The following is a 14,736-nucleotide window of genomic DNA, read 5'->3' as shown; positions in this document are numbered from 1 at the left end:
GCAAATAAGCTGATTATCGTATTGTCCAATGGAAAAATACTTGCATATACCTACCCGACTTGTATCCATGAAATTATCAAGCACGCCGGCTCTATCCAGAACCTGTCTTGCTCCCAACCTGTAGCAAAGTTGGAAAACATGTTCATCGGGAATCTTTTGTAATACGTGGTTCCAGCTCCCAAGAAGGCAAAGGAGAATGGAAATCCTAAAAGGAAAGTGATCAGCCCGTTTCGTTGTCGTTTTAAAAATGATGCCACACTGTCCTCCGTTGCTTGAATGGCTTTAGACTCTGTACAAAGAAGGGTATTTTATTATTTAGTTACACAAGCCATTCAAGCTATATATTCACTATTAAAAATAAATGCACAATACATTATGTGTTCTGCAATTAATTAAATTTTGCTATATAAATTCATTCTAAACCTTTTTGTTTATCTTTGTAACGTTACTCTGAATTTAGTGTAGTTCGCTTAATTTAGAATTAAGAGTTCACTCTATTAAAAAGGGGAACATTATTTTTAAGTGTGCTTGTAATAATTCTCAACCTGAAATAAGCTCTCCCTCCAAAATTTGCCATTTGAGAAGCATAGCACAGAGTCTTTCATGTTTGAAGAAATGGACAAAGTAGACCGCACAGCACGTGCAAGTGTACATCGTCCAAACGAATGACCCCACGATGAAGATGGGTCTTCGAATCTTGTCCCTTTCTGGTATTTTCACATCCCCCAGTTCTTCTTGTTCATCCGCCTTGACAAAAAGTACTAATTTTGTGACCGCGTAAAATAACGAGAAGTAAAACAACGACAGCATGATCCAAAATTGTGGCGGAGCTGTTCGATAACTTCCAACTGTATAAACTGGAAATGTGAAGTGCTGGTCGGCACTCTGCTTAGATTCGGTAATAATACTGAGGGAGCTTTTCAAGTCGGAGGGGTTGGGGGTTGACGATTTTTTTGCTGGTTTTTGCAGAGCTTGATACGCTTTGGTTTTTGACCTTATTGCAACACCGGCTCGCAGTGGTGATACACCAGTGCCACTCAAAATTCTTAAAACTTTAAGGTGCAACTCGAAACTGGTGTAGTAACACATTTTTTAAAAGAAGAGGTCTTCGCCAGTATAGTATATAGGAAATGTGATATGCGATATTTTTCACGAATTAATTATTTAGACATTAGCTAATTAAATAAGCTTTAATTCGATCAGATGGGACTTTTTGTGTCATCTGCCAAATGAAGACAGACACAGTTGTAGGCACAAATGCATTTATATTTACAATGTCATGAAATATTTGATGAACATTTCGTCAGCAAATTTATAATGATGTTACAATTATGCATATATCTATAGAAAATGTATGCATACTAAATGGAAATATGATGACAATTATGCTAATACTCTTAATTCGTAGAGCACATGAGAGTAAACAACGTTATCAGTACATCGTTTAGTCCACAACAAGCAATACAATTAGTCTTCTTCAATTTAGTGATATCAAAAGAAAATGAGTACACCCGTTAAGTACACAAATCAGGATATGATGGTAATAAAGAAATTATATGTTCAGGTGTTTAAGGTTGAAGGTGCTCATACTCCTTAACATATTATATGAAATGACACATGATTATGTACTAGATAATTGATAACTAAATATATAAATAAATACTTACATATGTGAGAAGATAAGCAAAGTTCACCATGCCAAATGACTTTTTATCTCACAAGGGACACTCACGACCTGTCGTTTGAGTCCAGGGTACCCACTATGTTTTCTAGAACCTACTAGGACCCCTGATGAAGGATTCATTCTTATTTCCGTGTAAAACTCATATTTGGCGCCATGGCGTGGCGCTAAACTTAAAAATTTGCATTTTCGACCAACTTCAAACCCCCATAACTTTTGCAGTTTATGTCGGATTTTTAAATTTTATGCTTAAAATGATCAGAAAAGTCCAAATTTTAGAGAAAAAAATAAAAATAAAAAAATTTTAATTTTTGAGATATTTTTACCATTTTTTATAATTTTATTTTAATTTTAATTTTATAATATTTTTATATAATTTTATCATTTTTTCGACGAACCCGAAATTTCGAAATTTTGCGAAAAGTTAAAAGCGATAATTTTGGAAAAAAATTCATAAAATACGAAAGTTGAACTCCTTGTCATGATTTTTGCCAAAAATTTTGAAAATCCGTCCAGGATTTCAAAAGTTCTGGCGGTTTTAAAATGAAAAACCATCAAATTTGGCGAATTTGGCGCTACGCCATGGCGCCAAATATGAGTTTTACACGGAAATATGAATGAATCCTTCATCTTGGGTCCTAGTAGATTCTAAAAAACATAGTGGGTACCCTGGACTCAAACGACAGGTCGTGAGTGTCCCTTGTCAGTGAGTTATAAACAGAACCTTGGCACGTGCCAGCCAATTACGATAATGACGACGAATCACATTACAGAGGATCAAAATTTCGCACCCCACTGGAAATAAGGTGCAAATTTATGTAGATAATTAAAGAAATTTTAAACATACATAAAGAAGTGCAATTTTACTGGTTAACGACTTACATTAAAAATAGCTTTAATATAAACCATGTACATATTTTATTTCACTGGTATGTATTTAATAATAATTCTTTAAAATATTTGGCCATAGTCAAATACTTTATGCATACTTAAATAATTTCAAAGATAAATTATGTAAAAAACTTCATGTTAAACACTTTTTTATGTATGTATGTCAACTCATGTATTTAAAAATGACAAATATTTGCCTAGGATCCCACGAGGACAAAATTTTGGGCGAAAACTTGTCCCAAAATTAAGAAGAGTAGGACAGTCGTAATTGTTGCGAGCTGCATATTCATACATAAAAATCAACAATATACACCACGATCAACTTATTTGCCTTCTTACCGTAGATGTAAAGTCTGTATCCAGCTGGAATATACCGAATACATCCATTGCTACCGGTTTTAAAGATTTTAAGTCCAATTTTAACCAGTCCCATTTATTCGTTGGGATTCTGTCATTTGTTCGTTTAGAGTTTTGACTTCTTGTAGGCTTCTCATGAATCCGGTTGTGCAAATTGTTCAGTATTTCTTCGGACTAGAAAGAAAATAAATACAAATATCTAAGTCATTCTTTATATGATAACAGTAATTTTGATGGGAATTTACCATCTTAAAGTTCGCTCCCGACATGAGAAAGTGAAGGCTTAGATATATTTTCAGTATACATTCCACGGAGAAGTCTCCCAGAAACAATCTGCAACCCCATGTAAGGCTTGAGGGAAGGAAACGCACACAGGCAACGAGAATCAGGGGTCCAAATAATTCGTTGAGCCTGTCGACAACGCAATTTGTCCTCATCATGTGGTTGACGGACTGATAGAATTTTTACAAAATTAGTTTTTACCAAGTTACAAAAGTATTAATTTAATTTAAATAAATACCTTTGTTAGGTTCTTCATCTTATTTTCGCCATTATCCCGGCAAAACTTTTTGGAATTCTCGGCCAGTGCGGTTAAGCCGGTGGAGACTTGCCACATTAGCAGATCGATGTATATTATAAAAACTTTAATGTAAAGTTGTATTCCCAGTCGAATAAGGATTATAAAAATTCCATGTATTCCATCCTCGTTGAGATTTACTTGTAGTGTGAATTTGGCAAGACGCTGCAAATCCCAGGGTTGCAAGATAGCCATGGTGGTACAGAAAATTATGGCCTAAAATTTTGATTTGGGAAAAAATTAAAATGAAATAATTCATACAAACACAAAAATTGTGAATACTCAGATTTTTAGTTAATGTCATGCTCGGTTATTAAAGATTCACGTTCCACAACATCAGTAAAACATCTTTACGAATTGATATTTATAATTTTAATGCCAAATGGTAGCAATTTTAATACCAAGAAATCAGTGCCTGCGCGACTAAATATGCCAGATTTCTAATATTGAATACATCATATGCAAAAGGGTTGAAAATTTGCATAAAAAACAAATGTGTATGTATGTATTTGATCACAATTTCGTATGTAAATTATCTTATCTTACGCCATGCAGTGGAAGGACGTACGAATATCTCCCAACTCGCTTAAATGGTACGAGAAATAGCCACCAGCCGAGGGTCAAGAGGACCTGCATGGATCCGAATAAGGGCTCTAAATCCTCTTCATCTTCGTCTGGATCTGTATTTTATTCTTGAGAAGAATCTTCTTCACTTAACGAGATTTCTTCTTCTTTTTTGATTGGGGCAATCAGAGCAGAATCAGTATTATCTTTTACAGCTAACTTGATATTTTTCCGCTTTCTTTTCCCCATTATTACATACCACAAGCGCTGATTTGGTGGTGAAAATTTTCTGCAAATCGTATTCAATTTGTTTGGTGTATTTATGTGTAAATGTGAGAGGGAAAGTATGTACGTATCTGAGTATCTAGGTATGGACTAGAGAAATATTAGTACACGTAGATTTCATAAATCGAAGGATGAGTAATAGTCAGGAGTGCAAAATCGTGTCGCATTATTAACCTGGGAAAGGGAAAGGGAAATGCATATGCAAAAAGGGGGAAGGTAGCAACTTCCTGTTTTTATTTACGTGTATGTACATTTGTACTGTTGCTATGCATGCATGCATATGTAGTTTACACATGTAATAAAGGGATAGAGCAAGTATAGATGCCCTGACAGGGCATCAATTTTAATTGTTTGCATGGGTCAATGTACCTTTCCTTCGGGTCCTGGCTGACGTCAAAATCAATAATATGCTTCATTCAGATGCTGCCCAGTAATTCAGACTCGAGTAATTACATACATACTTTAAGTATGCCTAAAATATGTTCACACATATGTTTTTATTTATACATAAATGCGTAATGCACTTTTAGGAAATTTGTATAAAATTAAGAATTCTGCAGTGGTGGATCATATTATCTAGCTAAGTGCACACTTTATCAGAAGCGTGTTATAATTATGCACAAGTTTATTTAGAGTAGCTCGTATGTACCTCGATACCAATATAAATATCTGAAAGTTGTGATACATGCATATATTGGTACGGATTTTTTAAGGTTCGTTCTGTGTATGAATACACTCTCCGAAGTGTGGTAATGATGTTTTAATGACCATCATTACTGTCGGGTTGGTAATTGTGAATTATACCAAAAACGGTAATTATTTGTTTACCGAATTTTATTATTAATAAAGTTTTTGGTTCACTACGGGTTGATAAATTCGCTAAGATTAAAATCGGTAAGCTAAAAATACCAAGCGGTATGTATTCATTACGAAAAAAGAAAACTGTATAGTACTGCCCCATAATGAACACTTTATTTTCCGGGTAATGTATTTGAATCTTTATGCGGTATTGCCATTCTACCGCACTGGTATTTATTTTTCACAATTCAAGTAATGAAAGAAGTTGCGCACTCTCACACGACAAACACCACGAGGAGGACAAAATGGGCGACAAAAAAGATAAATTAATTCGTGTTTCGAATTCTTTACATCAAAAGAAAGCAATAGTGAGCTCCAATAACTACGAGGAATTTCTAACAAAAGGTAAGTCAGCATGATTAATTAGATAAATATAATTCGCAAGTGAAAAAATTGATAAGATTTTGTTGATTTAATTAATTCAATGCAGATTATCTCAATTAAGTTATTAATTTAGCAACTTTATTTTACAGTTAGAATAAAGTTTGAGCTTGCTGACGACATCCAGATACTTATCGAAGACGACCAAGGTGCCGAGATTGATGCGGATGTGTTTCCAATTTTATGGGAGGAAGAAAAACCGAATATTACATTTCGAATTCAAGGCGAGGACTTTACAGTAAGCGCAATTCAGGACGCCGGTTCCAGTCCTCAAATTTATTATTGTAAGTACTACATAGATAAGTAATACCTCCAGGAATTAATATATGACCTGATAATTAATAATAATTAATAATTTTGTAGTGCCAAGTCCATTGTGTTCACCGGCGCCATCACCAGTTTCGCCATCATTAGGACTTGGTGACGTTGATGTATTTAAGCAGGTAAACAGTTCATCAGCTCAATATATTCTAACAAGTACATAGTAACTACAATTTTTGATTTTTTTCGATATTAGATATTAGAGGAATATGTCGAGAAGACGCCGCGTTTGGCGAATCTAATCTTGGAGTGCAGAGAGAAGTCCCTCGTCGATAACTCAGCGGCGGCAATAATTGTTAACGAGTTTGTGTCGAAATTGGTAGACTTAAAAGGGTAATTATTTTTAAATAAGTTCCTTGCTGTTTGTAAATAATATTTTCTGTTATGTAGTAACTCACCATGCACTCGAGACCAGATATCTTTTGCAAAGGCGATTGTTGAAATTCTGCCTTTCTGGAAATATCCGGGAACGCCAGACGGAATTGTAAATTACTATTGCAAATAAATTTTCGTAACAATAATTACTAAAAAAATTATTCTAAAATGTCTTGTGTAAATTGCAGGATATTCTTTATGATGAAATTAACCGGTCTGGCCTAATTCAACAACGACTCAAGTGGATTCACAGAAACATTAGGAAACCGGAAGTTGATACGAGGCGTCGGAAAAAAGAAGAAAGTCAAGGTGGCCCAAAGCCAAAAATAGCGAAAGGCGCAGAGGAGGTTTTCCCCAACTTGGAATTAACGGCGGCCCTAAATTCAAGCACTAAAAAAGGTGAAATTGTATCACTCATGAAGGAAACTTTTGAACACAGAAACCAGATAAGACGGTCAAACGATCAATCAGTGCTACGTGTGTACTCAAAATTTGCGGAATGTTCCTACTTGGTTTGAATTATTAACTTAATTTTAATAATTACGCATGTCATAAATATACAATTAATACTTCTGTTCAGGTTAATTTTGAGTTTTCGCTAATGTTTCCTGACCTTGAACAAAACTTTCTAAACACGTGGCCGGAATTTGCTGACCGATTGATTGCGCACTGCAAAACTTTAAGTAATTCGCCAGCCCTATTGAAATTCGCAAACAATAATTATGGTAAGTGTTTCCGTAAATCTAATAATCATAAATTTCGTAAATAAATTGCTAACCACTGTTTTGTTGTCACAGATAATTGGGACAAATCAATAGCAGCTCTATTTGTTCTGTTACACCTTATTCCTCCAAGCGCTCAAGGGAGAGGGAAAGGGGGACGCTGTAAAATTGACGACGCAAAGTTAAAGTTGGTTACTTTTTACCGGGTAAGCGCGGGAATAATTTAAGAGGGTCAGCTAAACGATATGGGACAGTTTTAATAAATATGTGTTTAAATAGGCTGAAACGCCCTTGAAATCAATTGTGGACACTTGGAATTTTGAGACTTCCCAACCAGCGCTCATTGTACTAGGCGAGGACCACTCCAATTTGACGTCCTTCTACATAATTTGTGATCGAATCCTCCTCCCAATCAACGCAAGAACTTCAACCGAGGCAATCGATTCCCTGTTTAAGGCTCATTACGTAATTGGAACAGAATACGACAAAAATTTGACCGGAATTTGGAAGTTTATTCAAGTACACATTTTTCAACTTGAAACAACTACTCAGCTATCAAGAAAAGTGAAACAAGTGTTCCAGCAAATTTCTACTTATCTTCAAACGTCAAATTCCTCGACAAATTAAAATGTATACTTGTGGTCCATGTGGAAAAGTATTTTGTAAATTTAGAGAGATTATAGTACATTTTAGGTGCATTCATAATTACGGTGAGGCAAATTTTCCAGCTACAATATGTCCTAAACAGTCTTGTAGCACACAAATATGTACATGGAGTGGATTGTTGAGGCATTTTAAGTCCCACGAAATTGTTTTAGATTCTGAAAATTATGATAAGAATTTTGAGGAAAATTTAACTCCCTCACTTAATTTAGTAGATCCAGTCTTAGATGACGTAGGTAATGATCCCAATTTAACTGAATTTAATGAACAAGCAGATATTACTACCAATTTAGGAATTAACGTAATGAAAGATATTTTAATTTCATTCTGCTCGTCATGTGTTACCAATTCAACTGTGGACTTTGTTGTTAAAGAGTTTGAAAATTCGTTTCTTCAAATTTCAAAATTAATTTTAAGGATAAGCAACAAATTTTGCAAAGAAAATTTTGAGGACTTTAGTTGCCAGTCGCTATCTTTAATAGAAGCGTTCAGTCACGTAAATTCTATTTACAAACGACAGAAAGCGTTAGAAAAATATAGCCAAATAATTATGCCAAAAGAATATTCGTTAGGAAGTAGGCTGGAGCAAAGGGTGAGAGATAACAAACGTCAAGAAGTTATTGTATCAGATACATTTATGTATGTACCAATTCTCAAGAGTTTAGAAAAACTTGTTTCATCTCCAGATATTTATCAGTGTTTTTCAAAAGTTGTACCTTCAAATTCCAATTCAATCGAGTCATTTAAAGATACAGTTGCATTTAAAACTAATTGTCTTTTTTCAAGGAACCCGAATTCTATTCAAATTCAACTTTTCTATGATGATTTTGAAACAGTCAATCCCCTTGGCTCAAAACGAGGAATTCACAAATTGGGAGCGTTTTACTTTACTATTAAAAATCTTCCAGATTATATTAATTCCCAACTTAGCTCAATACATTTATTAGCCTTGTTTTATTCGGAGGATGCCAAAAAGTATGGTATTAATTCAATTCTGAAATTAATAATTCCAGATTTCCTGTATCTTGAGAAAGTGGGCATATCGGTAAATGGATCTGATAGAATTTTTGGTACTTTGTGTTCTCTTGCGTTTGACAACTTAGGTGGAAATAGTTTGCTAGGATTTAATGAGTCGTTTAATTCCCATTATTTTTGTCGAATATGCTGTACATCTAAAAGTGAAGCACAAGAAATATTTGAGCATAGCAAAATGATAGTCAGGGACAAAAGTAATTATGCCAATCATTTAAGTGACAAATCTTTTGGTGTTCAAACTGAATGTATTTTAAATCAACTTAATTATTTTAATTTTTTAGATAGTCCGTCTGTTGACATTATGCACGATTTACTGGAAGGTGTCGTTCCGTACGAAATCAAACTAGTTTTACAAAAATTAATATCTTTAAAGTGCTTTGATTTAGATTTAATTAATCAAAGAATTCAGGCCCATAATTTTGGCTATTTAGAATCAAAGAATCGCCCAAGTCCAATACGACTAGAAGGATCGGGAAACAAAATTGGACAAAAAGCTTCTCAAGCCTGGTGTCTGATTCGGTATTTACCAGTGATTATTGGGGATTTAGTTATTAGTAATGAGCAAAAAAAATATTGGGAAATTTTATTGCAACTTTTGGAGATTTTGAGCTATGTATTTTGTCGGAAATTTTCAGAATCTACTTTGTTATTATTAGATGCAAAAATAGTTAGCCATCATAATCTATTTCGTAAGTTGTTCCCAGATCAAAAACTTATCCCCAAGCACCATTTAATGTGTCACTATTCTTTTGTCATTAGGCAAAGTGGGCCATTAGTATCAATGTGGGCCATGCGGTATGAGGGGAAACATAATTATTTTTCTCAATTAGCAGGACAAATAAGAAATTTTCGTAATATTTGTTCATCGTTGGCTAAAAGGCATCAACAGTATAGTTCTCATTTGTTAAAAACTATTGAAATTAATGAGGGGGTTAGGGCAGATAATATAGTAGTATCTAATTTGTATGAATTTGCTGAGTCTTTTGATTTAATCGAGAAATTAAGACAGTTTGACATATTTAAAGAATGTGACGGAAATACAAAAGTTTATACAGCAAATAAGGTCTGGTATCGTAATTATAAATACAAAATTGATTATGTTGTTTGCTATGGAATGGGAAATATTTTTCCAAATTTTGGTGTAATTCAGGACCTAATATTAATTGATGAAACCAGATGCCTGTTATTTTTGAAAAAGCTAAATGTAGACTTCTTTGACAGACACTATTTTTCCTATATTGTTACACGTACAAATGATTTGTTTGAAGTTGTGGATATATCTAATTTAATTGTTCATGAATGTTTTGAGTTTCAAAAAAATTGTAATACCGATGCTTTTCATTTAGTTTTAAGGCATTACTTGTAAAAATATATGTATTTGTAATTTAGGCTATATATAACTTGATTGGTTTTTGTATTTAATTAAGTTGTGTAGTTTAATTATTGCGAATTATTACAATAAATAATCAAAATAATTACCGAAATAGTGAAACATTTATTACCATAATAATAAATATCGATAAGCAAACGATAATAATATGATTATGGTGCGGTGTTGATTATTTACCACCCAGTAATAAGCATCTTTATACATTTATCATAATATCATTACTGGCTAATATTACTTCATTACTGCGTGCAGTTGCAGGTTCATATTGCATGATATTTATGATATTATTGTGGAGTAATACGTTAATGCCGGGATGGTAATCTTTCTGTTAAATACCGCGCGGTAACTAACCCATTACCACAGCAGTAGAGTCATATATAGACTACACGGGGTAATGATTCCGGTAAACATTTTTCGGAGAGTGTATTTATGCATATGTATGTGTGTGTGTACATTATGCAGCTCAGACATTACTTAATATTATTCCAATGTTAGAGCTTCTAAAATTATTATTATGGATATTTATTGAATATAAAATATGGTTTTCTTAATATTTACGCATTTAAATGTGCATATTCCTAAATACTATTGCATATATTTCTATTGGATCTCGAAATAAACAAGCTTGGGCTGCTTGAAAACAACACACTTTCAAAATATCGCAAAAGTCTCATTCTAGTAATTTTGTGACTAATAAGAAATATAAGTTGAGTTTCACGCAGAAACTCTTCATACGAAACAATCAAAAAGTCCATCCCATTTTAATCGGGAAAGTACACAATTTTCTAAATTATTCCAGCTGATAAAATCCGAAACGAAATTTAGGGGAGAGGGCAGAATTGTCTGTCGTAAATACTTCTCAAGATGCCTCATTTATGTTGCACAAGATTTTACGACATCAGTAAGTGCATAAGTCCTGCTCGTGGACAAGGGAGACGAAATGTATCTAGACGCAAGCACACATATTTATGCATTTCCACGCATTTTGCCACTTTCACATTGATGAGATTTGCTCGATTGTATGTAATGAAGAGATTCATCCCGATTGGGGAAACATTTTGTGCCAACACAAGGCAACGTATCTGGTTGACGAAAAGCTCAAAATTCACCCTTCACGAAGATACCATGAAAACTACTGTCATAAAATTGGACCCCTGTCTCACAAACAAATTCTACACAATGATCCTTCCCGTTCTGACGTTAAATCTAGGGTTGCCATCCGATCGGATAGGATAGGATAGGATAAAAATAATTTTTATCCGATCGGATAAGTCCACTGTTCGGATAATCCGAGTCGGATAATTTCAGAAATATTATCCGATCCGATATCCGACGGATAGGATAGGATAATCAAATTAATTAGGAAAATACATATAAAAATTTCAAATAATGCCAACAATTGTCGGGTATTCAATTTACATATCGTCTACCTAATTCTAAAAAGCCCTAAGTGCAGTCGATGCTTAATTTTAAAAAGCCCTAAGTGCAGTGGATGTTTAATTTTAAAAAGCCCTAAGTGCAGTCGATGCTTAATTTTAAAAAGCCCTAACTACACAAAAAAAATTCTAAAAAGCCCTAAGTGCAAGCATGTATTTACTTATGGCTAAATCGCGCGATGTAGGAAGAATTGTTTTGTCAAGATTTAGCCATAAGTAAATACATGCTTGCACTTAGGGCTTTTTAGAATTTTTTTTGTGTAGTTAGGGCTTTTTAAAATTAAGCATCGACTGCACTTAGGGCTTTTTAAAATGAAGCATCCACTGCACTTAGGGCTTTTTAAAATTAAGCATCGACTGCACTTAGGGCTTTTTAGAATTAGGTCGACGATATGCTCTTAAAATTATGTCAAGTGCACTGACCACTGACTGAACTATATACTAAGGGAGTTGTAGGAATTAGAAGTGACACATATGTATATATTTGACAAACGTCTTTCTTTAAGTCTCCATTTTTCTTTATTAGTTTGAATATGTATGACACGCAGTATGTAATCAGTTCAATTTATCACAATGTCAATATTCAAATTAATTACTTTAAAGAACCAACAGAAATAGATTGATTCTCTAAGCAATGGGAAAATAACCTTATATATATTACCACAAAGGGAACCGTTTTGTGTCTGACATGATAATAATTTTACATCTGCTAACTTTACTAAGATTTGTCTGGAATTACTTATGTAAATATATCCATGGATGAAAATGAAATACATTTGGAGATGGAATCTTTACTTTACTTTCGCACATACAACGTGTCTAAATTATACGTAACTCCCATTTTTAAATTATCCGATATCCGTCGGATATCCGACGGACAACATCGGATAATCCGAGTCGGATAATTTAAAAAAATTATCCTATCCGACGGATATCCGAATCGTATTTTTCCTTATCCTATCCGACATTATCCGATCCGATCGGATAGGATAATCTCGGATAAAAACGGCAACCCTAGTTAAATCCCCCTGCTTTGAAATAAATAAGAGGAGTCACTCGCTTTCTTTTGCATACAATCAGACAAAAGAGCTTTAACGACTTGGGAGATGTTCATTTGGAAAGTTGCCCAGGATATCAGTAACAGATCAAAAGGCAACGTTTGCTGACAAATTCCGAGTGGTTGTGGTAGAAAAGTTTCAGACATTAATGAATGGATCTCTCTTTCATCAATAAGTGACGCCGATCCGACTCTTTCTTTCTTTCTCAGTCCAACGTTTCTGAAGATTCAGTCTCACTGAAGATGTAGTCGAGGTAGCATAGCTTCTGAGAGACCGTCTCCTAGACGGTTAAATATAATTTGACAAATTTAATAAAAACACATAAATTAAATAATCCAGTCAAAAATAAAACTGATAAAAAGTGAGTGCTAACAGAACTACTGAATCGTATTTAACTTCGAGAAAATCACATTTTGTGGAGAAAATCAATAGATGGGTAAGTTTCAACAATTTTTCATTTTATTTTTAATTTTTCCCCATTGTGGAAAGGTGATACTATTTTGTGTCATTATTTGATTACTAATTTGTCACTTGTGACATTACTACAGACACAAAATTACAGGACCGAACGTGCATAATTTGAAATTTTGAATCGATTGCGAGAGAGTATGCATTTTTCGCATAATAATAGAACACACAATGGATGTATTCGCGTCAACTTCTTAGTACATAGACGGAAAGATATTTTGTGCTACGATTATTGAAATTGTATTTGAACGTGTAAAAAATATCCTTTTACAGAAATCATAACTGATCCATCCACCCGAACCTGCACATCCAGCTTATTGAGCTTAATGACGTCGTAACCTTGATGAGGTAAATGCATAATTTCGTATAAAATACATACTTAATTTTAAATGCAAATCGTAAATAGCGTTAAAACTCGTGAAATTCGTGCATCAACGTGTGTATGACATTCGACTTTTCTAAAAATTAGTCCATTTTGCAATTATTTTTGATCTCGATTTTTAGGCTGTATATATTTGCATACATATGTATGTACACATATAGCAAAAACCATAACAAACTTGTTCATAATTCTAACCGCGTTTGTGCAAAAATTTTTCTATACAAAAGGGACACATTTTTGGCAGATATATTTTCACACGAGGTGTCACACAAATCTCACAATTGCTTAAATATATCAAACATTTACATAAATAAGTATGTATTTAAATATGTGCAGAAACCTTGGCTGAATTCGACGTCCTCTTAAGTCGTGTGTCATTCCTCATATCTACGCATCCGGATGGCTGGAGGACCATACATTTCTTATCCGTTCAAATAAATTCGTCATCATCATGTTGGGAAGAGTTTGCGCCGGACACCTTCAGGAAACACATACAAACAAGTTAGAGGACTTTACATTTTTAGCAAACACAACCTTACGAATATTGTTCGAAAAAATATTTCAGTATTTGTATGTATGTAAGAATCTATGAGATTGAATTCTCTTACCGTCATTGGTCACGAACTTCAATTTTAAGAAGTAACTACTTAAATGAACCAACTTCGAGATGGTACTTTTATTAGATTTGGGTATGTACACATACATATTTAAGCTAGTTAACTGTTAGGGAGATATCCTTACTATTTTTACATGATTTTGTTTAAGACATAGGTACAAATTATACAAATTTGGAATGACGTTGATCAGCTAATCTTCAACTTATGTTGTTATTATAATTAAGCCTACAATAATTCAGCCTATTATAATTAAGTCAATATGTATATGTGTCAATAATAAGGGTCTTCATGACAGCAACGTTAGCAAAAAATATAGCAAGCAATTTGTAAGAAATTGGCTTTAAAACTCGTTGATGGTGAAACAATTTTAACAGGTGGATGGATAAGCATATGTGCTTATCCATCTATCCTATCCGTCTATACCGTTCGCACATACATATGTAAATATGGGTATTGTGGTCTCAAACTTGAGAGCTTGCAAGGCTATTATTGAGTTCGAATTTTTACTTCGAAGTCATGTTGCAATACCAACATCAATTCTTAATGAAGAAATGACGTTAGGAAGGCCAGAATTTACTCAGCATGCTATAGAAGGTTTTCGTTAATGTGTGAAATATCAGAATCGTGGTATGTAGTTTTGTCAAAGAAAAGTAATCCCGACTGAATTACTTAATA

General features: G+C 33.8%; 3 protein-coding genes and 2 long non-coding RNA genes across 5 annotated transcripts; 2 read left to right on the top strand and 3 right to left on the bottom strand.

The window, feature by feature from the left end:
• Positions 1-1,089, bottom strand: LOC118437480. The gene is made up of 2 exons (XM_035856505.1): positions 546-1,089; positions 1-289 (listed from the first exon to the last, which is right to left on the bottom strand). Exons 1-2 carry the CDS (start codon positions 1,087-1,089, stop codon positions 51-53), a joined length of 783 nt encoding a protein of 260 aa, XP_035712398.1. The 3' UTR covers positions 1-50.
• Positions 1,090-2,654: 1,565 nt separating this feature from the next.
• LOC118437464 lies at positions 2,655-3,372 on the bottom strand. The gene is made up of 3 exons (XM_035856482.1): positions 3,175-3,372; positions 2,912-3,103; positions 2,655-2,850 (listed from the first exon to the last, which is right to left on the bottom strand). The coding sequence occupies exons 1-3, from the start codon at positions 3,367-3,369 to the stop codon at positions 2,770-2,772; spliced, it is 468 nt and encodes a 155-aa protein (XP_035712375.1). The 5' UTR covers positions 3,370-3,372; the 3' UTR covers positions 2,655-2,769.
• A 1,754-nt stretch (positions 3,373-5,126) lies between these two features.
• Positions 5,127-7,668, top strand: LOC118437433. The gene is made up of 9 exons (XM_035856428.1): positions 5,127-5,558; positions 5,687-5,878; positions 5,958-6,037; positions 6,112-6,248; positions 6,306-6,399; positions 6,479-6,802; positions 6,871-7,015; positions 7,088-7,218; positions 7,292-7,668. Exons 1-9 carry the CDS (start codon positions 5,357-5,359, stop codon positions 7,637-7,639), a joined length of 1,653 nt encoding a protein of 550 aa, XP_035712321.1. The 5' UTR covers positions 5,127-5,356; the 3' UTR covers positions 7,640-7,668.
• On the bottom strand, positions 5,873-7,216 carry LOC118437434. The gene is made up of 3 exons (XR_004836104.1): positions 6,904-7,216; positions 6,314-6,407; positions 5,873-6,239 (listed from the first exon to the last, which is right to left on the bottom strand). It is a non-coding gene; the product is annotated as an uncharacterized LOC118437434 (long non-coding RNA).
• A 5,287-nt stretch (positions 7,669-12,955) lies between the features above and the next one.
• Positions 12,956-14,468, top strand: LOC118437431. Its single transcript, XR_004836103.1, has 3 exons — positions 12,956-13,030; positions 13,336-13,410; positions 13,781-14,468. It is a non-coding gene; the product is annotated as an uncharacterized LOC118437431 (long non-coding RNA).
• Positions 14,469-14,736: the final 268 nt, after the last annotated feature.

This window comes from Folsomia candida, unplaced genomic scaffold (assembly GCF_002217175.1).
Source record: "Folsomia candida strain VU population unplaced genomic scaffold, ASM221717v1 Fcan01_Sc013, whole genome shotgun sequence".
Lineage (NCBI taxonomy): Eukaryota > Metazoa > Arthropoda > Collembola > Entomobryomorpha > Isotomidae > Folsomia > Folsomia candida.
Note: the sequence above shows the minus strand (reverse complement) of the source record. Positions and strands in the feature narration are given on the sequence as shown.

Excerpts from the sequence above, each read along its gene's own strand:
- LOC118437480 (XM_035856505.1), bottom strand. The coding sequence starts at position 1,089 with ATGTGTTACTACACCAGTTTCGAGTTGCACCTTAAAGTTTTAAGAATT. Across the intron at positions 290-545 it reads GGAGGGAGAGCTTATTTCAG|AGTCTAAAGCCATTCAAGCA; the intron begins GTTGAGAATTAT and ends TTCTTTGTACAG.
- LOC118437464 (XM_035856482.1), bottom strand. The coding sequence starts at position 3,369 with ATGATGAGGACAAATTGCGTTGTCGACAGGCTCAACGAATTATTTGGA. Across the intron at positions 3,104-3,174 it reads CGGGAGCGAACTTTAAGATG|TCCGAAGAAATACTGAACAA; the intron begins GTAAATTCCCAT and ends TTTTCTTTCTAG. Across the intron at positions 2,851-2,911 it reads ATACAGACTTTACATCTACG|CTCGCAACAATTACGACTGT; the intron begins GTAAGAAGGCAA and ends ATGAATATGCAG.
- LOC118437433 (XM_035856428.1), top strand. The coding sequence starts at position 5,357 with ATGCGGTATTGCCATTCTACCGCACTGGTATTTATTTTTCACAATTCA. Across the intron at positions 6,038-6,111 it reads ACGTTGATGTATTTAAGCAG|ATATTAGAGGAATATGTCGA; the intron begins GTAAACAGTTCA and ends TTTCGATATTAG. Across the intron at positions 7,016-7,087 it reads ATTCGCAAACAATAATTATG|ATAATTGGGACAAATCAATA; the intron begins GTAAGTGTTTCC and ends TTGTTGTCACAG.